Source organism: Lutra lutra, chromosome 16 (assembly GCF_902655055.1).
Source record: "Lutra lutra chromosome 16, mLutLut1.2, whole genome shotgun sequence".
NCBI classification, from domain to species: Eukaryota; Metazoa; Chordata; class Mammalia; order Carnivora; family Mustelidae; genus Lutra; species Lutra lutra.
Genome location: NC_062293.1, coordinates 17,647,472 through 17,671,271, shown reverse-complemented (window position 1 = coordinate 17,671,271; position 23,800 = coordinate 17,647,472). Strand labels below are relative to the sequence as shown.

The following is a 23,800-nucleotide window of genomic DNA, read 5'->3' as shown; positions in this document are numbered from 1 at the left end:
GCTGCATGCGGGACTCCATGCTCCCCACTAGTCACCTGTCTGGGGACTTTGGGGCGCTGCTGTGACCTCAGCAGTCTTTTGAGGGACAGCAGCAGCTTTGGATCTATGGAAACCAGCTGGTAAAGTCAACTGAAAGCTAGCCATGTGGTCCCCCAGTCCCCGACGTTCACCAGCGCCAGCCCCCACAGTGATGAGCACCAGTTATGTGTACGGACATCGATCATGACCTGAGCTGAAACCGAGAGTTGACCGTTTCACTGACCGAACCACCCAGGCATCGCAGGAGTGGAGGAATTCTTGCCTTTTCCAATGATTGCACCACGTTATCCCCTGGAATCATGCAGCTGTGATTGGTGTTGGTGAGGAAGATGGTGGTAGGCCTGGTGCTGGGCTGCACTGGAGAGAGCCAAGCAGCGCACATCTGACCCTCAGTGGGGTCAGGAGACGCGAGGGCCATACATGCGAATGGGTAAGTGGCCCCAACACTATGTTTTCTGAAATCAAGGACTGGGGAGGGCAGTCTTGGGTAATTACTGCTCTCACACATTCTTCTTTACCCTAGCCCTCAGCCCCTCCCTGCCAGCTACCCAAGGGTTGGGATTTTTTTTTTTTAAGATAACAAACCAAAAAACCCCCAATGTAAATTATCTACTCCCTTCAAAGGGTGAAGAGCCCTCTACTTGCCAAGACAGGGCACACATTTTGTGCACGAGATTGTGCACTTGGGAAGGAAGTTAGGGTTTAGGCCTGCCGTGGAGCTAGGCTCAGTGATTCAAATATTCCGGCAATGCCAAAGCCCTTATGGGAGGCACCAGAAATAGATGATCTTCTCTGGGCAAGAGGTCAAGTGTGTTGTGAATTACTGAGACTTGGTGAGCCAGCGAAGAGAGCACCAGAATAAACTGCTCATTGATTTAATTACCCAGTCTACACCCCCTGAAGATATGTTTTCCGGTTTCCAGAGACTAATTTGATCAGGGAACTGAGGGAGAGACACCCCTACTCATCCTCCTTTGCCCGCGCTGCTCCTCAGGCAGGACGCTGGCGCCCACGAGGGATTCTAGCTTCAGTCCTGCTCCTTGTGCCCATGGCCCCTGTTGTCTCACTAATACATGTTTAACTGGTTCCATTTTAATTCCTTACCACGTGGCTAGAATTGGTTATGAAGTTATACATTTTAATATGAGAAAAATAAGTATTTTACAAGCAATGCTGAGAAGCCAATATCAGAAAATAAACTCTGTAGGTGGCCTGAGGCAGGATGGGCTCACTCCGTGACGGTCTCTGCGGCGGTCTCGCTCTCCTCACCCAGCTCTTCAGCAGTCGAATCTGTGGCCTGAGCCTTCTCTGCTGGGGCTTCACTTTTCTCTCTGCAAAAAGGAGAAGAATGCCAAAGGCTTTTACTCTGCAAAGGGACAGTTCAACTTTTCATAGTTTCCTCATTTGAGATAAGAGCCATAAATCAGGTACCCTGGTTCCTTGTTGAAAATCTCATCCTCATCAGAAGAATCCTTGTCGTGTAACTTCTGTGCCATGTTTTTCTTGCGTGTGGCATTGAGAGGTCTGTACATGTCCCGAAGCCAAAGTGGCCGCCTTCTCCAGAAAAAGCCCTCCTAGAAAACAGAAAGGATGGATGTTAATTCTGCGTTTCCCATGCTCTCTGCAGCCACGGGGCTTTATCCTGCTCAGATTTACCTGATTCTCATTTTCGGATGAGCATCTCTTCCGCAGCAGAGACCGAAAGAAGCCCCTTGGAGGAAATACACACACAATTAGTGACTCATGCCGTTTTCTGTAACTCTCACAACGTGTATCTCTGGTCTTATCAGGACACCTCCGTCCAGAATCACTGGAAGCAAAATCACCACAGATCTGGGATCTTGAAAATAATCCCAAGCATGTTGGGCTTCCAGAATTTTCCCACATCTATCCATAACGGCCCCACAATGTCTCTGGGGAGATCTTTGCATGTGGCTCGACATGGAATGCAGGTGGGATTTTCATCCCGCTCACCTGCGACCTTGGCCAAGTGCCCTCATGCAGTGAACAAACTGGGCAACTGCACAGAATAAGCACCTTACTCTCTCCAGAAGCATTTTACAGTGGTCCCCAATGCACTCAGTCTCATAGCATCATTTGCTGGGGAGGGGGAAGGAGAGGTGCTTCTATTTTCCTAGTTGCTTTATCCTGCAAGTTGAATTGCACCAAGAAAATGCCTGAGTCCAACCAACAAAGTTATCTAGCTCACTGCCTTTCACACTGTAAGCTGTCACTGATGAATGAGTCGTGAAATGAGCTTAAAGGTCACAACCAGCACTAAAACACAAAATATTCTTTTTGAATACAAACAGTATAGAAAAAATGAGAGTATATGGTAAGTTTGTCTTAGAAACTGCTCATATCTCTACGGTATGTGTGTATTGAGTTGTGACATAAAATGTAGCTCACAGCCCAAGGGCAGTGTAATCAGAGAGGGAGTGCCCAGCTGGAGAGGAGCCATCTTCTGACACTCACTAGCAGTATGACCATGGGACAATTTACCTTCCCCTGCTTCTTCTCCATTTCCTTATTATAAAAGGAAGAGACAAACTATTATCTAAGGCCTCTCCCAGTTACAATTCTATGGGGTCTGTACAAAGGGAATGGTGAGTGGGGACTTGAAAACCAGGAGGAGGAGGAAGAGGGAAGTTTTCCTGCAACTTTATGGGAAGGAGTCATATATTCTGCCTTCCATCAGCCTTGAAGACTAGCCCTCTTTGCCCAAGATTCTGTGGCCCTCCCTACCCTTTCCCCGGAGCCTCTGAGAAGGCCTGATGCTCACTACCAGCAGGAACCATCACCTCCCCATACTACCCTCTTTTTTTAAAAGATTGGTGACCAGCAGATGCTCTGTGCCAGTCTCCTCCTAACTCAGGTTTGGCTGGGGAGCTAATTTTGCTGGATCCAGCATTAGGCCAAATAAATGTTCTTTCTGCCTTTGGTGGTGTCCTGGGAGTAAAATAAGGGGACTGAAATAGAGAGGAGTTCTAAAATCTAGTTCTAAAATTCTACTTTAACAATTGCCAGACTAATATTTACCTTGAGTTTCCTTCTTTACCTTCCTCTGATGCTGTTCTATGAGAATAAATCTGTTTTGGAAGAAAACATGATCACAGTTACCCATCTCGATGACCACTGCATCCAAATCTTTTTCATTCCTTTGTATTTTAAGTCTTATCTAGCCAATGAGAGGATAACTTTTTTGAGAACAGGAATTTGGTTTGTCTAATAGTCCTCTGTTCTTCCACAATACCTAACTTGGGATCTTGTGTGCAGTTGGCAATACATTTTATTGGTGGTTTTAGATGACATTCAACAGATAATTCCTAATAAAAATTCTTAGAAGAAGGAAAAGAAAAGTATCTACTAGAAACCTAAGCAGCACCATTGTTTTAAAGTCAAGGACAAGAGTGGGATGCCTATTATTCTGGCTACTATTCATCATTGTTGAGGAGGTCCTAATCAATGCAGTAGGAAAAATGAAGTATTAGGAAGAAACAAAACATATTTGCCTATGAAATTATGAACAACCTGAGAGGCCCAGGAGAATTGACTAAATTTTTACTTAAGTATGAGAAGTCAATGAGATGGCTAGATACAAAATGGAGAGCTCAACATGCAAACCACAATAGTGATCCTACATTCCATAAATAGCTAATCAATGAATGGAGGAATGATCCTATTTACAATATCAATAAAAGGCATAAGGTACCTAGGAGTAAACTTATAGCAAAGAATGGGTAAGACCTATGAGATGAAAATATTAAAACTCTTCTGAAGGACATTAAGAAGAAATGAATACATGATGGGAGATACCATCTTCCTAGAATATTGCAAAGATGTCAGGTCTCCTCAAATTAACCTATAAATTCAAAGCAATCCTATTCAAGTCCCAAGATAGTTTTTTTTTTTTTTTTTAAACAAAAACTGGTCGGATGACATTTGGTAGAGAAAATATGCAAGCCTAGCTACAAAATGAGAGAAAAAGAAGATCAAAGAGCAGGAGCTTACCCTACCAGACATCAAAATATGTTATTATAAAGCAACTGGAATTAAGTACATAGTGTGATACTGGTACAGGGAAAGAAACTGGATTGAATTGAGTCTAGATAAAAAATAGTATTTTAGATCAGTGAAGAAAGAATGAATCGTTCAATAAAAGATTTTAAAGTAACTGGATCTTTATGCAGGGGTGAAAAAAATTAGATCCCTTACCTCAACCATCCCCAAAACCAAAACAGATTCTACACATATTAAAAAATATAAATAAAAACAAATGTTATAAGAGTATAGAAGAAAACAGTAGAGAGGCAACAAAGGCCTCGTTAACAAGACCCACATGCCAGAAGGCATGAGGAGAGGACTGGCAGATTCGGTCCTTGCCCATCATTCTTCATAGTCCTCGCCCCCTTCACCCCTGGATTGTTGGTCTTCCTGTTGATTTATAAAAATATATTAATCCTTGCTGAGTGAAATAAGTCAAGCAGAGAGAGTCAATTATCATATGGTTTCACTTATTTGTGGAGCATAACAAATAGCATGGAGGACAAGGGGAGATGGAGAGGAGAAGGGAGTTGAGGGAAATTGGAAGGGGAGGTGAACCATGAGAGACTATGGACTCTGAAAAACGATCTGAGAATTTTGAAGGGGTGGGGGGTGGGAGGTTGGGGGCACCAGGTGGTGGGTATTGTAGAGGGCACGGATTGCATGGAGCACTGGGTGTGGTGCAAAAATAATGAATACTGTTATGCTGAAAAAAATAAAAAAAATTAAAAAAAATATATATATTAATCCTTTTAGTGGCTTTCACTGAATTTCAATGTTTTAAATATTTGTCAGTGTTTTCATCTTTAAGGAGACAAAACAGTGGAACCAGAGCACAAGCTTTGCAGTCAGGCGAAACAGGGTTCTGCCTTGGGTTTTGCCACTGGGGCCTTAAGCTGATTCCCTTTTAGGTATCAAAGAAGGATGGTAATATCACCCTCACAGGGTTGTGGGGATTAAATTGGGTGTGGGAGATTCTTCCTATGCTTGGCATAGATCAGTGCCAAGTTTGCTAATGGTGTCACAGACAAGATGATTAAATCTATCAAAGGTTTCTGCCCATGGTGTCAGATCATAAAGCTCTTTCCCATCACAAGATGATAAAAAATATTGCTTCTGTTTTCCTCTAACAGTTTTATGGGTTCTTTTCTTTTTTTTACATTTACTGAAATATGTTTAAGGTGAGAAATGAGGCTCTGCTATTATTTTCCTCCTAAATAATCAAGCAGTTGTTCTATTACCATTTACTTCTTTTCTTCCACTGATTTGAATACTAAAAGGTAACATTTCAAAAGTCCTAGGAACACATGGGTCTGTCTATTGCTGGATTCTGTATGCTACTTCAAATATTAGGCTGCCTTATTGCTCATTGTGAAGTCGACATAATGCCTCATCTCTCCTCCTTTGAACGCCATTATTGTCTACTACAGGAAAAGCACTGCATGGTCTCTGTCCTCAAAAAGCTCATCATCAAAATAAGGAAAGGAAATAATGCAACCACATAAATACAAACAAAAGGCTAAACTACACAGAAATTAAAAACAGCAATAGGAATTTACAGAACTTCCCTGAAAGCTTTGGCTTTCAGCCACAGGCCACCTGAAGATACAGAGAGTACTATCAGGACAATGGACAGTGATATATCTTCCCAGAGACCTTGGTAAGCTGACCCCATGCCAGTTCCTAGACTCCTGGGCTCAGCAGTCAGACTCTGTCCTTAACAAAAGCAAACTCACTTCTTCCTATAGAGGCAATCTCACTTTATCAGTGCCCCAGGATGGATCAAAATCAGAATGCCAGGTTATCACTTGACAATGGGAAATAGATCTGTTCCGCAGATAGGGCATCTGTGTCTACATGGTTGGGAACTAGCTCCCGGGGACACTGGCCTCCATGGCGCACTGAAACACAATTAGAAGGCTACTTGGTGAGAAGAGAATTAGAAGGAAAGTAACCAGCTGAATTCAGTGTTTGACGGAAAGGACTGAAGTAGCCAGATCCATCCATCTCCCTGACAGGCACAGCCTACTAGTGGGCTTAACGCTCATATGCTGCTTGAGGGGCCATTTCTACTCTTGGGGAAGCCTAGGATGGGCACGGCCCATGGTGGGCTCTTCCTCACCATTTCTATGGTTTTACTACTGACCAACCTTCCTGCAGACAGACATGTTTCTCTTTAGCAGTTCATATATCCAGGCCATTTTTACTTAAGTCCGATAAACCAGGAAGGCACTTGATGCTTACATAGCTCTGCTCTGCTCCATGTGTTGATGTTTGGTGTTTCTCTCTCAGGCAGCTGCCTTTTAAAAAGTTGTTTACCTTATTATTGTTTTCAGGGGAGGGGAATGCACCCTAAGAAATGGTGACAAATCTCACAGAAGGACTAGGACCAGGAGGGCTGGAAAATTCAGGGAAGGCTTTTTGGAGAATGATGAACTTGCGTTGGCTTTTGAGAGACTCATGGTACTTCCACAGGCAGAGCGAATTAAGAGGGAATTTCAGATGGGCAAAGGCACCAACAAAAGCAGGAATGGGCATGGGGTGACTAGGGTGCGGTGAGGGGTGGCTTTGGCTGGAACGGAGGCCTGCTAGGACAGTAGAAAAGGTACACAAGGTAAATGAGTTTGGATTGGTGGGATAAGTCAAGACTGTCAACTTGTTAAATCATTCTTTTAAAAATGTTAGCACCTGCCTGTTGGGAAAAGGAAGAAGTCATTAAAGGATTGAAGAAAAGGTCAACAGGCAAGCTCCAGCAGCAGACTATAAATCTGAGGTGCTTCGAGGTAGCCTGCTGCAGGATTTGGGCTGCAGTGTTTGAACTGAAGCTATTCACACAACACCTTACACAGTGGAGGAGAAAGCTGCTAAGTAAGTCTAATGAATCAACAAGATGACACTTTTATCTGTAAGTCATGTCCTTTCTTCCAGGATGGCTGATGGTTCCAGGAGGGCAGAGAGACTTTCTCTGTCATCATTTCAGCCAAGGAAAGAAATCAGTGGCAGTCTGAGACTCATGGGTGAGTACATCTAATCGACATAATTTTGAGTTGAAGAAATGTTACTGTCAACTCTGGCCTTCTTAAACTTAATGTCTCAGACAGTCTAATGGCTTGTTGCCTTGGTTACAATCCACAGATCTCCTGGCAGTGGGGGGTTCTTTTAAAATTCCCTGGAATATACTCGGCAGTAAAGGAACAAAGCAGATTTCAGTCCTCCAGACTGAAGAGGAATATCAAGTAGTAATAGGTGGAAAAGTGGCTTTGATTTTCAATTTGTGGGTTCTGAATCTATTATAAAGATAGAAGATATTCTGGAAATCTGAATTAATGGTTGTCCTTACCTCAATGAGACAGAAAACTATAATCAAAATCATCACTACTACAGTCACAGATATTGCCAAGATGAGTTTGTTGTTATAGCCATAACCTGGAACTTCTTTTGTGAGCTAAAAAAAAAAAAAAAAAAGAACAGGTTTTTTTTAGAAAACAAAAAGACAGGATAAAAGCTAACTATTCTTCAGCTACTCTAAAACCCCATTCTTTCAGATGAGTGGCTTACAGAGTCTTAAGGGACATACCAAATCTAAGGTGTTATGTAATCTTATCATCAGCATTTTCTTCAAAAATTTATTTATCTTGCACATTAGGTCCCCTTCTCATATACCCGGGGGATAGTGGCACTAAATGAGCAAAGTGGCAGGTCATGTGTCTCAGCCAACGTTACCTGGCCAAGACAAGACCCAGACTAGGCCACCCCTGGTCTTTGGGCTTGGGTAAGTTCATGGCATTTCCTAAACTGACTCAAAGTCCAGATCCCACGTTTCAGGAGTTTTCCTCACCTCACTGGACTCCTGCCCTTTCTGTTCACTCTGGACTTCTGTGCTCTCATTGATATAGTTCTCAGTCTTCCATTGGTCCGTATCCCACTCTGCTTTGGACACCTTTACTTCTTGCTGCTCACTGAGAAGCTTCATCAGGAGGCCTGTTCTGGAGATGAGCTTGGCACAGGCTAGTTGCACGTGGGTCTCGGAGCAGTCCATTTTCAAAGTCCGGATAACATGGGAAATGAGCCTTCTCACATCATTATTGGGGATGAGGGACCGTAGCTGCTGGTTTAGCTGAATTTCAAATAGATCCCCTGTGGCTGAGTGCTTCGACACAGTGAACTCTGTGGGCTTCGGGGGCAATTCGGTGCCCACGTTGTGGTATTCCCATTGTGTTTCATTGGTTTGTTTAACAGTTGGCATTAAGTTGTCTCCGGTAGCTGCAGAATGTGCCCTGGGAAGATTCTCATGGTTCCCGAATTCAGGGAGGGTTTGTTCTGGCACAGTCATATTTTCTGCAGAAATAGATTCTTCAAAAACATTCTGCGCAGTAGTGTTTTCCACAGTAGTGTTTTCCCTAATTGGTTCTGAAAGAGTAAATAATTCCGGAAAAGGATTTTCCTGAGAACTCATTTCTCCTGAAGATGAAAAAGCCTCCCGTGAGGGGGAATTTATGAGGCTCCTGACTGCAGAGAATGGAGGCCTCTTTGCCAGCATCAGTCTATTTCTGAGAGGACTTTTCTTTTTGAATTTTCGATTCCATTTGGCCTTGGGTTCTCTGTGGACCACACGTGAGCGAGTTTTATGAAGGATGTACTTCTTTCCGGAATGTGAGACTGGTCTAGGAGCCTTCATATTCCTAACTCTAGCATTTGCATCCTCTAAAACAAAAATGGTGTAGGTTAAGTCTTTTGATTTGTTTTTCACCTCAGGTAGGGATTTCGGAGCAGTGGAGGCAGAAGGCCTGCCCAGTGAGTATTGTTTCAGGAAGGAAGAGACTGCTGCCTTGTGCTCCTTTATGAATGAAGGCTCTGTATTGAAGGAGTCTCCCACTAATTTCTTGGGCCTCTGCGCCATGTGAAGCTGCTCCAGCTCCCTTGGAGATGGTCTCCCGAGCCTTCTTTCTTTGGCCATGTTCTCCACAAATGGCTGGGCATTCTGTTTCCTCTGGTTGCTCTGACGGCCCATTTCTTTGAAGTACCTTTTCCGTAGGCCCTTGGGGCCCTTGATGACCTTTTTCACTCTCAGCATCTTTTTCCCTACATGTTCAGCCTTGGCGAGGCTCTCTTCCTGTGCTTGGGCAGTTTCCAATTTCTTTGGAAAGATCTGGCGTTTAAATTTGGGACCCAAAAGACCGGAACGTATAAGCATGGCAGTTTTTTCTTTCTTTTTCACCTCATCAATTTTTTCTTGAATTTCTGCATCTAACAAATTTTCCAGAAAATAGAGTTTCTTCAGTTTATTTTTGTAAGTTGAATTGTTGGGTCCAGGTTTAAGAGATAGGCTCCCTGTGTCATGTGTCAAGGGACCTGTGGGCTTGTCTCCATCTTGTGCATTTGAAAACAGAAGTTTAATGAATGGTAATAATGTTGATTCTACATCTTCTAGATTTCCCTCTGAGAAATAAGGCAATATGTAATTCAGCGCACTAATAACATCACTTTCATCATTAAAGTCTAGCTGCTCATTGATAAAGGCTAGACTGACACTATTTTTGTCTGAGGATGCCTTCTCTGGATCAATAGTCAGCTCAGTACTGGTGCTCTTCTTCCGGGCTTTCAATACCTTCATGAAGGAGCCTTCTGTATTCCTTATAGATACTTCTTCATCTATCAACAAAGAAGAGACTAGTTTTGATAATGAAAGACTGCTAGTACAGCTTTTTGTCAGTCGACAGTCCTATATCCCACTCAAATAAATTAAGAATCGGCAAACATTTGAGTACCATTTAGAGAGGAGACAAACTCAAACTTGAGTCTATGACTGGCAACAACAAAAGGAGAAAAGGATGTTTTTTGAAAAACATTTACTCAGAAACTTCCATAGTGTGAATAATTATACTTGGGATAATTCCAGGGGTCCCCAAGGCCTGATTGCCCATTGGGACTCAAAAAAAGTCAAGGCTGGCAGACACTCAGCTAAACTGTGCGCAGATCTACAGTGACTCCTGGCATTCATATACCCCATCCTGTCCTGCTTCAGATGCAGAGGGAGCATGAGGTGTCCTCCTTCCTTTCTTCAGTGTGCTTGTGTTCTTACTGCCATCACAGATGCCCGTGACTGCACCCCCTGTTATAGGCCCTCATCTGGATATGCCTTCTCTACCTACCCACCAATTCCTTGCGTGGTCCCTGCTCCCATATATTGCAGTTCATATAACATAAGCTCTAATCAGAAAAAAACCCACTATGTCTACTCTGGCTCTTTGTTTAAATGTGGGCAGGGATCTGGGATGTAGGTTAAATTTCCCAGGTATGAGAGATATGCCAATGTGGAATGTTCAATAAATTAAGGGAATGATACTTGAGGTCTTAAAATGCAGAAGGGATAAAGAAACGTTAGTCAGATGCTTATTTCACTTTCATTTCTAATATTTCTAGGTTTACTTAGGGAATCATCCAGAGCTTCCAACTACCTGAAGGTCAAGTGTGCCGCTGTGTATACTGCAGAGCATTGTGCAGCTGGGTTTCTTTTCCAGAAGAAATAGAAGTATTTTTAGTGGTGGTGGTGAGGGTCAGAGGAGGAGGTAATAAGGGTCACAAGAAAGAAGAAGCAATAGGCTTGTTGAGAGCCCAAAACAAGAAGACACTTGAGTGCTAGGCTACAGCACTTAACACCTCTGGTCACAGTTTTCCTCACCTGTAAGAGGAGATTAAACATGCCTCTTCTCCCCAACTCTAAGGGAGAAGGGAGTAATAGAATTGGTAAAAAATTGTTTTGAAAAATAAGCAACACTGTATTTACAGAAATAGCAGTGTTATTTCTGATGTACCATAGATCATTGATAGGGACTCATATTCCAGCTATCTGGGTGCAAAAGCACATTTTGGAAGTCATCAAGTTAGTGCCAATAAAACATAGTATACAGAAAAATACTTAACACCTGAGTGTTTTTGGACAGAAAAGCTTAGGATTCAGAACAAGTTCAGAGTTGGGCAGTTCAAGAATAGAAGAGCCCTCTCTTTCCATTAGAAGGTAGCAGCTTCTGGTTAGGGAACAGAAACTCTCAGGCTCTGAATACAACTTTTTTATAAATCAGCATCACTTTTTCTCTTATAATATAACTTGTAAAAATAAACGAAATAAACAAAAATATATTTTTTTCTGTCCTATAAGACAAAGGGCACCTGAGATGTAATGCATATAATATCAGTTTACAAACTGTAATGCACTATATGAACAATTTTGCATTTGGGGTAATTATTTAATAAGGTAATTGAGAATCTAACTTTTAATAAAGGAGTAGTTCTTAGGAATTTAGGGATTTGAGGGTACTTGGGTGTCTCAAGTGTATGACTCGTGGTTTTGGCTCAAGTCATGATCTCGGGGTTATGGGATTGAGCCCCGCACTGGGCTCTGCACTCAGCGGGGAGTCTGCTTGAGATTCTCTCCCTCTGCCCCTTCCTCGACTTGAATGCTCTCTCTCTCAAATAAATAACTCTTTTTTTTTAAAAAGAGATTTAGGGATTTGACTCTGAATGAATAAAAATAATGCAGTGACATCATTACTTAAAAATTTTTATCATTGTTGATTAAAAATAAAAAATTAAATAAAAATTTATAAGTTTATCATAAGGCAATTCAGACTCACCACAATGTGTGGCATTTGTCATACATTCACTGTCACAATGCAGCTTGACTGTCTTGCAGACAACCTCAATATTATTTTTGAATTGACAGAGACAGCAGGCCATACGGCTAGGTAAAATCCTATAAATGGAAACATAGGTAATTAAATTAGTGGTAAAGGAGTTACTTGAGTAGGTAGAAGAGGCAGGCCAAGGGCATCACAGGGCTGTGCAAAAAGGAATTCTTGAGGCATATGGCCTGGATGATTGGGCAGGGACAACAGGGCAGTTGGCCAACTGCTGCTCTAGAATATTATAAATAAATAGACAGGACAGAGGTGCCCAACAGAAAGGTAAGGATAGTAGGGAGTATGGTATGCCTAGAGTAAGATAGAGATGAGAACTGGGTGACACTGATCAGTAGTTTAGTTCAGAAGTATCTCCTTCCAACCCAAGAGTCTCACTTTGGGTTGATAGCACACAGGAAGAGGGTAGACTTCTAAGAAGAGTCTGAAAGGTCTGAAATATGTTCTGTATTGGGAATATATATCAATCAAAACAAACCAATAATCTACACAGATGTTACAGTTAGCAGACAAAGACATTTAAAAAGTTGTAACTGGGGTGCCCGGGTGGTGCTGTTGGCTAAGTGTCCCACTCTTGGTTTCAGCTCAGGTCATGATCTCAAGGTCATGAGATTGAGCCCCGCATTGAGCTCCTAGCTCAGCATGGAGTTTGCTCTCTCTCCCTCTGTCCCACTCACTCTTGCTTTCTCTCTCTCAAATAAGTAAATAAATCTTTTAAAAAACTTATAACTGTATTTCACATGTTAAAAAAACCCAAACTAAAAAACCCATGCCTCTACTTAACTCAGTGAGTCATGTAACCCCTTCAAGTGGCCTAATATATGTGTATTTACCCTTAAGGAGAGGAAATATAAGAAATTTTGAAAAAATAATACCCTAAAATTTTCCAAACAGGTAAACCCAATAAACCACAAATCCAAAAAGGTCAGTAAACTCTAAGCGCAAGAAACACAGACAAAACTACACGAAGACACATCATAATCAAACTGCTCAAAACCATCAATAAAGAGAAAATCTTTAAAGCAGCCAAACCACATACAACATATAGAGAAACAAAGATAGTAATGACAACATATCTCTTGTTGGAAATAATGGAACTCAGTAGAGCAACATCTTTAAAGCAGTGAAGAGGAGAGGGGACCCATTGACTATCAAGCTAATATTCTATATCCAGATCTTTCAAAAACAAAAGCAAAAAAAAAAGACCATCTGAGACATACAAAAGCTGAAAGAATTCATCACTAGTAGACTTACACTGTAGAAATGCTAAAGGAAATATTTTTAAGTGGAAGGAAAATGATACCAGATGGAAAGGTGGATCCACACAAAAGAATGAAGAACATTAGAACTGGTAACTACATAGGTAAATATGTAAGATATTTCTTACTATTTAAATATTCAAATATAATATGATTTCATTTACATGTAGAATCTTAAAAAAAATGAACAAACAATGACAATAAAAAAGAGAGAAACACACTCATAAATATGGAGAACATGGTTGCTAAAGCAGAGAGGGTGGGGATATAGTCAAAATGGGTGAAAAGGATTAAGAGGTTAAAAACTTCCCATTATATGGGAGAAGATATTTGCAAATGACATATCAGATAAAGGGCTAGTGTCCAAAATCTATAAAGAACTTAGCAAACTCAACACCCAAAGAACAAATAATCCAATCAAGAAATGGGCAGAGGACATGAACAGACATTTCTGCAAAGAAGACATCCAGATGGCCAACAGACACATGAAAAAGTGCTCCATATCACTCGGCATCAGGGAAATACAAATCAAAACCACCATGAGATATCACCTCACACCAGTCAGAATGGCTAAAGTTAACAAGTCAGGAAATGACAGATGCTGGCGAGGATGCGGAGAAAGGGGAACCCTCCTACACTGTTGGTGGGAATGCAAGCTGGTGCAACCACTCTGGAAAACAGCATGGAGGTTCCTCAAAATGTTGAAAATAGAACTACCCTATGACCCAGTAATTGCACTGCTGGGTATTTACCCTAAAGATACAAATGTAGTGATCCGAAGGGGCACGTGCACCCGAATGTTTATAGCAGCAATGTCTACAATAGCCAAACTATGGAAAGAAACTAGATGTCCATCTACAGACGAATGGATAAAGAAGATGTGGTATATATACACAATGGAATACTATGCAGCCATCAAAAGAAATGAAATCTTGCCATTTGCGACGACGTGGATGGAACTAGAGGGTATCATGCTTAGCGAAATAAGTCAATTGGAGAAAGACAACTATCATATGATCTCCCTGATATGAGGGAGAGGAGATGCAACATGTGGGGGTTAAGGGGGTAGGAGAAGAGTAAATGAAACAAGATGGGATTGGGAGGGAGACAAACCATAAGTGACTCTTAATCTCACAAAACAAACTGAGGGTTGATGGGGGGAGGGGGTTGGGAGAGGGGGGGTGGGGTTATGGATATTGGGGAGGGTATGTGCTATGGTGAGTGCTGTGAAGTGTGTAAACCTGGCGATTTGCAGACCTGTACCCCTGGGGATAAAAATATATGTTTATAGATTAAAAAAAAAACAAAACTTCCCATTATAAAATAAATAAGTCACCAGATGAAAAGTACAATGTAGGGAATATAGTCAATAATACTGTAATACACTTAATGCTGTGAGCATTTCATAACATATATAATTGTTGAATCACTATGTTGTACATCTGAAACTAATATTATATTAACTATACTTCAATAAAAGAGTTAACTTATTGTTTAAACAAAAAAAATAATATGGTGTGCTGTTTATAACTGAAAGTAAAATGTATGAAAGCAGTAGCACAAAGGCCCAGGAGGGGAGAAATGGAAGTATCATATATATTGGAAGGTTCTTATACCAATCATGAATTCATATAAGATCATTTGGTATGAAGATAGATCATGATAAGTTAAAGATGAACACTACAAACCAATAAGCAATCAATAAAATAACAAAACCAGAGTTGTAACTAATTAGCAAAGAAATAAAATAATAAAATGTACTCAGTCAATCCAAAAGCAGAAAGAAAAAGAAAAAAAAATGAAACGAAGAACAGATGGGGCACAGAGAAAATATTAGACAGTAGCTTTAAATGTAATCATAAAAATAATTACATTAAATATAAATGGTATTATCACCCTAATTAAAAAAGTTGTCACACTAGATAAAAAAGCACAAACCAACTATATGCTGTCTATAAGAATCATCTTCAATAGAAAGATATAAATAGGTTATAAGTATGGAAAAAATTATGCTATGCTAACATGAATCAATAGAAAACTTGAGTGGCTATATTACTATAAGACAAAGTCAATTTCAGCAAAGAATATTACCAAGGATAAAGGAGATTATTCCATCATGATAGAAATGTCAACTAATAAAAAAAGAAATAATCTAAAAATTTATCCATCTGATAACAGAACCTCAAAATATATCAAGGAGAATGGCAAAGAGAAACAAATAAATACACAATTATAGTTGGAGATTTCAATATCCCTCTCTCAACAATTGACAGAAAAAATATATTAAAAAATCAGTAAAGATATAGCAGACTTGAACAACACTATCAACCTACTTGACCTAATTGACATTTATAGAACACTCCACCCAAAATCAGAATACATGTTTTTTTTTTTCCAAGTAGACACATAATATTTACCAAAATAGACCATTATCTCATCTATTACCAGAATTCATGGCTATAAAACAAGCCTCAGTAAATTTAAGATTTCAGTCATTCAACATATGTTCTGTGACCACAATGGAATTAAATTAGAAATTAACAGATTTTTAAAGATTTTTCAAAATCTCCAAATATTTGGAAACTAAACAATTTGTAGAAGTCTTTTATCAAGTTGGAAAAGTTTCCTTCCATTCCTAGTTTGCCAAGCTTATTTTTTTGTAATTGGTAATCAGGAATGGGTATTAGATTTTTCAGATACTTTTTTCCAATTAATTAATTAATTAATTACTTTCTAAGTAATCCTGTGCATCAAAGAAATCAAAAGGGAAATTAAGAACTATTTTGTATTGACTAAAACTGAAAACATATCAACATATGGGATGTTGCTAACACAGTGTTCAGCTTCCCTAGCATCCACTTTTAAGAAAGTAGAAAAAGAAAAGAAAATTAATCACTGGGTAGGGAGAAGGAATAGCATAATAACAATCAAGGCAGAAATGCAGAAAATGGAAAACAGGAAAATAGAGAGGTCAGTGAAATGAAAAGACAGTTTTTAGAGAAAGTAAATAAAATTGATAAACCTCTAGCCATATTGACTTAGAAAAGATAAGAGAAGACACAAATTATCAATATCAGAAATGACAGGGGTGGGGCACCTGGGTGGCTCAGGGGGTTAAAGCCTCTGCCTTCAGCTTGGGTCGCGGCCCCCATCAGGCTCTCTGCTCAGCGGGGAGCCTGCTTCCTCCTCTCTCTCTGCCTGCCTCTCTGCCTACTTGTGATTTCCGTCTGTCAAATAAATAAAATCTTAAAAAAAAAGAAATGACAGGGGTGACATCAGTATGAATTTTACATATGTTAAAAGAATAAAGGAATATTATAAAATAATTTATGTCAATAAGTTCAAGATGAAATGGACAGATTTCTTAAAAGACATGAACTACTCAAAAATAAATATGTAACTTAAATAGCAACTTAAAGATAACTTTAAGTTACTTAAAGTAAAATGGTAACTTAAAGAAACAGAGTGTGTAGTTTACAACCTTCTCACAAAGAACGCTTCAAACCCATGTGGCTTCACTGGTGAATTCTACCAAACATTTAAGAAAGAAATAATGCCAATTCTAGACAAACTCTATCAGAGAACTGAAGAGAAGGGGCTACTTCTCAACTCATTTTTAAGGCCAACTTTTGCTTTATCAAAACTAGACAAAGACATTACAAGAAAAAACAAAACAAAACAGACCAATTATCTCTCATGAACACAGATAACAAAACTCTAAACAAAATTTTATCATATCAAATCCAACAATATATGAAAAGATGTTATATCATGACAAAGTGGGGTTTATCTCAGGATTGCAAGATTGGTTTAATATTTGGAAATCAGTGTAATTTACCCAACTGAATAAACTAAAAAAAAATCATACAATTATTGTAATAGGTGGAAAAAAGTATCTGAAAAATCTAATACCCATTCCTGATTACCAATTAAAAAAAATATGCTTGGCAAACTAGGAATGGAAGAAAACTTCTTCATCTTGATAAAAGACTTCTACAAAAAAACCTAAATCATCATATTGAATGGCAAAAGACAAGTGCTTTCTCTTCAAGATCACGACAAAGGCAAGGATGTCTTCTCTCATTACTTCTATTTGACATTGCACTGAAGGTTCCAGTCAGTGCAATACAGCAAGAAAAAGAAATGTACTCAAAATGGAAAGGAAGAAGCAAAACTGTATTTGCAGATAAAATGATTATCTATGTGGAAAACCTGATGGAATCTATAAATATTTTACTAGAACTAATAAGTGAGTTTATCAGGTTTTCAGGATAAAAGATCAATATATAAAAATTAATTTATCTCTAATACCTAGCAATCAACAATTAGAAGTTGACATTTTAAGAAATATTACTTATATTAGCATCAAAAGTATAAAATACTTAGAATAAATTGGGAAAGATGTAAAAGGCTTGCACACTGAAAACTATAAAATATTCCTGGGAAAAATTAAAGAAGACCTAAATAAATGAAGAGCTATAAAGGGTTCATGAATCAGAAGATTCAGTATTGTTAAGATATCACTTCTCCCCAAATTTGTCTACAGATCAAAATCCCAGCAGAATTTTCTGTAGAACTTGGCAAGCTAATTCTTAAAATTCATATAGAAATGTAAAGCTCTTAGAATAGCCAAAGCAGCTTTGAAAAAGAAGAACAAAGTTGGAGGACTAATGTTACCTGATTACAAGACTTATGAAGATACACTTTCAAGGCTTTGTGATATTAGTGTAAATTTAGACAAACAGATCAAAGACACAGAATGGAAGTCCAGAAGGAGAGATACAGACAATTTATTTTCAGGTTCCAAGGCAGTTGAATGGAGAAAGGATAGTCTTTCCAACAAATGGTGCTGGAACAATTGGATATCCATAGGCAAAAAAGCAAACATCAATCCAAACCATTAAATTAAATCTGTAGATTGCTTTGGGTAGTAACCATAGTTCATTTCATACAGAAATGAACTCAAATTGGTTCAAAGATTGAAATGTAAAATCTAAAACTATAAAATGTCTAAAAGAAAATACAGGAGAAAAAGCTTTATGACTTTCAGTTGGGCAGGATTTCTTAGATATGACACCATAAGCATAGCCCACAAAAGAAAAAAAAATGGATAAACTGGACCCCATAAAAATTAAGAATTTCTACCTTGCACAGCACACTCTTAAGAGAACAAAAAATAATCCACAAAATGGGAGAAAATACATAGTAAATTACATAGTAAATTTATTTGATAAAGGACTTGTTTCCAGACCATATGAAGAACTCTCAAAATTCAGTAATACAGCCGAAAGGCAAATAAGCTTATGAAAAGATAGCTGACATCATTAATCATAAAGGAAATGCAAATAAAAGCCACACACAAACAAAAGCCACTAAATACCTATTAAACTGTCTAAAATTAAAAACACTTACTATAGCAAGTATTAGCAAAAATGTGAAGAAAATGAAGCACTTATACACTGCTGGTAGGAATGTAAAATGGTACAACCACTGTGGAAAATATTTTTTTAAAAACTTAAACACCCACTTACCATATGAACCAGCCATTCTACTTCCAGGTATTTGCCCCAAGAGAAATGAAAGTATGTATCCATACAAAGACTTATACATGCATAATCATAGAAGCTTTATTCTTAATAGCCAAAAATTGGAACAACTCAAATGTCCATCAATGGTGAGCAGATAAATTGTGGCACACCCATATAAAGGAATACTATTCAGCAATGAAAATGAATTATTGATACACATAACAACATGAATGAATCAAAATAATCATGGTGAATGAAAGAAGCCAGTTAGAAAAGAGTATTTGCCACATTATTCCATTTAGATAACATTCTAGAAAATGCAAACTAATTTTTAGTAACAGAAAGCAGATCTATGGTTACTACCCAAAGCAATCTACAGATTTAATTTAATCCCTATCAAAATTCCAACAGCATTTTTCACAGAACTAGAACAATCATAAAATTTGTGTGGAACCACAAAAGACCCCCGGAATAGCCAAAGCAAAAAAGAAAAACCAAATTGAAGGCATCACAATTCCACATTTCAAGTTATATTACATAGCTCTAGTAATCAAAACTGGCACAAAAATAGACACATAGATCAATGGAACAGAATAGAAGCCCAGAAGCAAACTCAAAATTATATGGTCAATTAATCTTTGACAAAGGAGGCAAGAACATGCAATGGGAAAGACAGTCTCTTCAATAAATGTTGTTGGGAAAACCGGACAGCTATGTGCAAAAGAATGAAACTGGACCACTTTCTTACACCATATACTCAAAATGGATTAAGGAACTAAATGTGAGACCTGAAACCATAAAAATCCTAGAAGAGAACACAAGCAGTAATTTCTCTGACATTGGCCTTAGCAACATTTTTCTAAGTATGTCTCCTGAGGCAAGGGAAACAAAAGCATAAGTAACTATTGGGACTACACCAAAATAAAAAGCTTCTGCATAGTAAAGAAAACTGCCAAAAAACTAAAAGACAACCTTCTGAATCCGAAAAGATATTTGCAAGTGACATATTCAATAAAGGTTTAGTTTCCAAATGTATAAAGAATTTATACAATTCAACACCAAAAAACCTCCCAAATAATCCAGTTTAAAATGGGTAGAAGACATGAAGAGACATTTCTCCTAAGAAGACACACAAGGGTGCCCGGGTGGTTCAGTTGGTTAGTCGTCCACTGTCAGCTCAGAGCATGATCCCAGGGTCCTGGGATTGAGCCCCATGTGGGGCTCCCTGCTCAGCAGGGAGTCTGTTTCTCCCTCTCCCTCTGCCCCTCCCCCTGCTTGTGCTCTCTCTCAAATAAATAAATAAAATCTTTAAAAAAAAAAGACCTGGAGTGCCTGGGTGGCTCAGTGGGTTAAGCCTCTGCCTTTGGCTCAGGTCATGATCTCAGGGTCCTGGGGATCGAGCCCCACATCGGGCTCTTTGCTTGGCGGGGAGCCTGCTTTTCCCCCTCTCTCTGCCTGCTTCTCTGCCTACTTGTGATCTCTTTCTCTGTCAAACAGATAAATAAAATGTTTAAAAAAATACAATTATGTTTAATACTGAATATAATTCTAGGACATTCATGAAAACCATTCAGAAATCCCAAATTAAGAATGCCTGAATTAGGGACACCTGGGTGGCTCAGTGGGTTAAGCCTCTGCCTTCGGCTCAGGTCATGATCTCAGGGTCGTGGGATCGAGCCCCGCATCGGGCTCTCTGCTCAGCAGGGAGCCTGCTTCCCCCACTCTCTCCACCTGCCTCTCTGCCTACTTGTGATCTCTCTCTCTCTGTCAAATAAATAAATAAATAAAATCTTAAAAAAGAAAAAGACCTACAGATGGTCAACACACACATGAAAAGATGCTCAACATCACTCGTCATCAGGGAAATGCAAATCAAAACCACGAGACCTCTGTCAGAATGGCTAAAATAAAAACAAAATAAAATAAAATAAAAATAAAAACCAAAATAAAATAAAAACACAAACAACACATTTTAGTGAGGATATGGAGAAATGGGAACCTTGTGCACTGTTGGTGGGAATGCAAATTGATGCAGCCACTGAGGACAGTACGGAGATTCCTCACAAAAATCAATAGAACTACTCTATGATCCAGTAATTGCACTTCTGGGTATTTAACCAAAGAATACAAAAACACTAATTCAAAGCAATACACGTACCTCTATGCTTATTGCAGCATTATTTACAATAGCCAAATTATGGAAGTAACCCATTGACAGATGAATGGATAAAGAAGATGTGATACACACACACACACACACACACACACACACACACACGTATAAAATGTACTAGGATCCCAGGATATATATATCCCAGAATGTCCTAGGAGTTATACACACACACACACACACATACATATACACAGAATATTATTCAGCCATAAAAAGAATGAAATCTTGCCATCTGCAACAACATGGATGGAGCGAGAGAGTGTAATGTAAGCGAAGTCAGTCAGTCAGAGAAAGTCAAATACCATATGGTCTCACTCTTATGTGAAATTTAAGAAACAACAACAAAAAAATGAGCAAAGGGGAAATGAGAGAGACAAAGAGAGAGACAAATCAAGGAACAGACTCTTGATTAATGGGAACAAACTGATGGTTACCAGAGAGGACAGGGGGTGGGAAGATAGGTAAAATAGGTGAGTTCATCAAAATTTAAAAATTAAAAACTTCTGGTCTTCAGAGATAAAACAGAATGGAGACAAGCTACCACCTGGGAGAAATTTGCTAAACATCTATCTGAGAGAAAGAAAGGACTTTTTCCAGAATTAAAAATTGGATTTGGGCACGCCAGGATGGCTCAGTTGGTTGAGTGTCTGACTCTTGATTTTGGCTCAGGTTATGGCCCCAGGCTTGGGGTTGAGCCCTGAGTCAGGCTTTATGCTCTGTGGGGGTCTGCTTGAGATTCTCTCTCTCCATCTCTGTCTGCCTCTCCCCTACCACACTCACTCACTCTCTCTAAGATAAATCAGTCAATCTTTTAAAAAAAAGGAAAGGAAAAGAAAAACAGTTTTGAACAGACTCATCATTTAAAAAGCTGTCTGTACATGAATAGACAGTCAACATCATGAGCTGTTAAGAGAAATGCAGTTAAAGCCACGAGATACAGCTACATACATACCTACAAGAAAGTCTAAAAAATTTTTAACTGAAATATAAGGTGAAGATCTCATATGCTCCTGGTTGGAATGCAAACTGATGCATCCACTTTATTTTTTTTAGACTTTATTTATTTATTTATTTGACAGACAGAGATCACAAGTGAGCAGAGAGGCAGGAAGAGAAAGAGAGAGGAGGAAGCAGCCTCTCCACCGAGCAAAGAGCCCGATGTGGGGCTCGATCCCAGGACCCTGGGATCATGAAGGCAGAGGCTTTAACCCACCGAGCCACCCGGGGGGCCCCTGATGCATCCACCTTAGAAAACAGGTAAGTAGTTTGTTGTTGAGACTGCACGTGTGGGCATATGGGGGTGGGGAGGGGCAGAGGGAGGGGCAGGGAGAGGAACAGGGAGAGAGGATCTGAAGCAGCCTCCACACACAGTGTGAGCCCCAACTGGAGGCTTGATCTCACGACCCTGAGATCTTGACCTGAGCCGAAATCAAGAGCTGGACACTTAACCGACCTCTCAGGTGCCCCCAGGTAAGCAGTTTCTTAAACAGTTAAATACACACTTAGTATATGTTGTAGCAATCCTACCATTAGGTATTTCACCAGATAACCAATTTAAAATTTACCTCCCCCAGAATGAAAGCCGTACGCTCACAGGAAAACCTGCGTGTGACTGCTTTTAGCAGCTTTATTCATAACAGCCCCAAAACTAAGAACTCAAATGTCCATTGGTTGATGAATGATAAACCGGTGTGGCCACACAACTGGAACACTACTCGGCAATGAAAAGCAATGAACGGCAGAGAGCCGCAGCCACGTGGAAGGATCTCAAGAGGACGACACTGAGTGAGAGGAGCCAATCACAAAAGACCACACACTGTCTGATTTCGTTTATAAGACCTGGTGGAAAAGGCAAAGCTAGAGGGACGAAAATGAGGCCGGTGGTTTTCCAGGGGATGGAGGTGGGAAAAGGGGATTGACTGCAAACAGAAGTGTTCTGTATCTCGGATGTGGTGGTGGTTACATAACTATGTCTGCCAACAGTCATCAAACTATATACTTAAAGAGTAAATTTTATTAAATGACAATTACACCTCAATAACTTAAGAAGAAAACAAACCTAAATAAAGAACCAAGTGAAAATAAATATAAGAAAAATCAGCTTACAGTTTTTCCAATTCAAGGGTCATCATGAGGATGCTCTCAATTGTTGAAAGGGTCACCTGTGTCGTTCCCATGTCTCTGAAAGAGAGAGCCCAAACATGCATGATGCCAAAGACAAAAATTCTGTACCTAAAAAGATACTTAACATGTGATTACTTCGATTCTGTCAAGCCAGCTCAAGACTTAACTTGCTGTGGACAATAATTTCAGAGAACTCTTACAGAAGAAATTTAAATTTATGTGCATAATCAAATTAATCACTTTGGTGATCAACAGTACAATCTCTTTTTGCTGTTAATCCTATTTCTCATTCTCAATTGCATCCACCTCTCTTGTTTTTAAAAATAATGTACATCTTATTCCACTTTTCTTTTTGAGACAAATGATATTTCTACATATGTGATAAATGATATTTCTGCCTACATCTGCATGTTCCATCTCTGTATGAGTTCTTCAATGCTGCTCTGCAGGCTGTCTAGCCCATATACATTCTTTCTTTGCCAATAATTCTTATTTTGAGAACCCAGTTAAAATTTAAATTATGACTTTTAATCAAAATGCAAAATACTGAATCTTTTAAAAAGAGCAGAAATCATCTCATGAGCCATGAGATTGTGGTAATACTTACAAATATTTTAATGCTGGCAATTTAAAAAGATATGAATCTTCAACAGTTGTCAGAGGATTACGATTGAGAATTCTGAAAAATGCAATGGAATTAGAATTATCTGCATTTTCAATAACTACCATGAAATTTTATGTTCATTTTTTTGGCATGGAACTTGAAGGTTAAAAGTAATCATTTTCTGCCTTTGCCTATAAATCTGTAATGCATTCTTCCTTTGGAAACTACCCAGGTCTCTGGATGATAACATGGGGAAGAGAAAGAGGAAAAACATCTTTTTTTAGGTGGATGGCAAAGGAAAAGTATGTCAAAGAACTCTTCCTAAGTTGAAA

The 23,800-nt window shown here is 39.2% G+C and overlaps 1 protein-coding gene across 2 annotated transcripts in view; it reads right to left on the bottom strand.

Annotated features, from left to right (window-relative positions):
* Positions 1 to 710: 710 nt before the first annotated feature.
* Positions 711 to 23,800, bottom strand: part of LOC125087395 (leucine-rich repeat-containing protein 37A2-like) — a 54,555-nt gene continuing 31,465 nt past the window's right edge. Inside the window, exons 7-15 of one of the 2 annotated variants that reach the window (XM_047707673.1) lie at positions 23,472 to 23,543; positions 22,847 to 22,921; positions 11,718 to 11,836; positions 7,922 to 9,735; positions 7,424 to 7,528; positions 3,079 to 3,128; positions 1,696 to 1,750; positions 1,471 to 1,613; positions 711 to 1,370 (exon numbers count right to left, since the gene is read on the bottom strand). In XM_047707673.1, coding sequence (XP_047563629.1) covers positions 1,268 to 1,370; positions 1,471 to 1,613; positions 1,696 to 1,750; positions 3,079 to 3,128; positions 7,424 to 7,528; positions 7,922 to 9,735; positions 11,718 to 11,836; positions 22,847 to 22,921; positions 23,472 to 23,543 — 2,536 coding nt within the window. In that variant the 3' untranslated portion in view covers positions 711 to 1,267. The remainder of the gene's footprint in view (positions 1,371 to 1,470; positions 1,614 to 1,695; positions 1,751 to 3,078; positions 3,129 to 7,423; positions 7,529 to 7,921; positions 9,736 to 11,717; positions 11,837 to 22,846; positions 22,922 to 23,471; positions 23,544 to 23,800) is intronic. The other variant, XM_047707672.1, reaches the window with a different exon arrangement.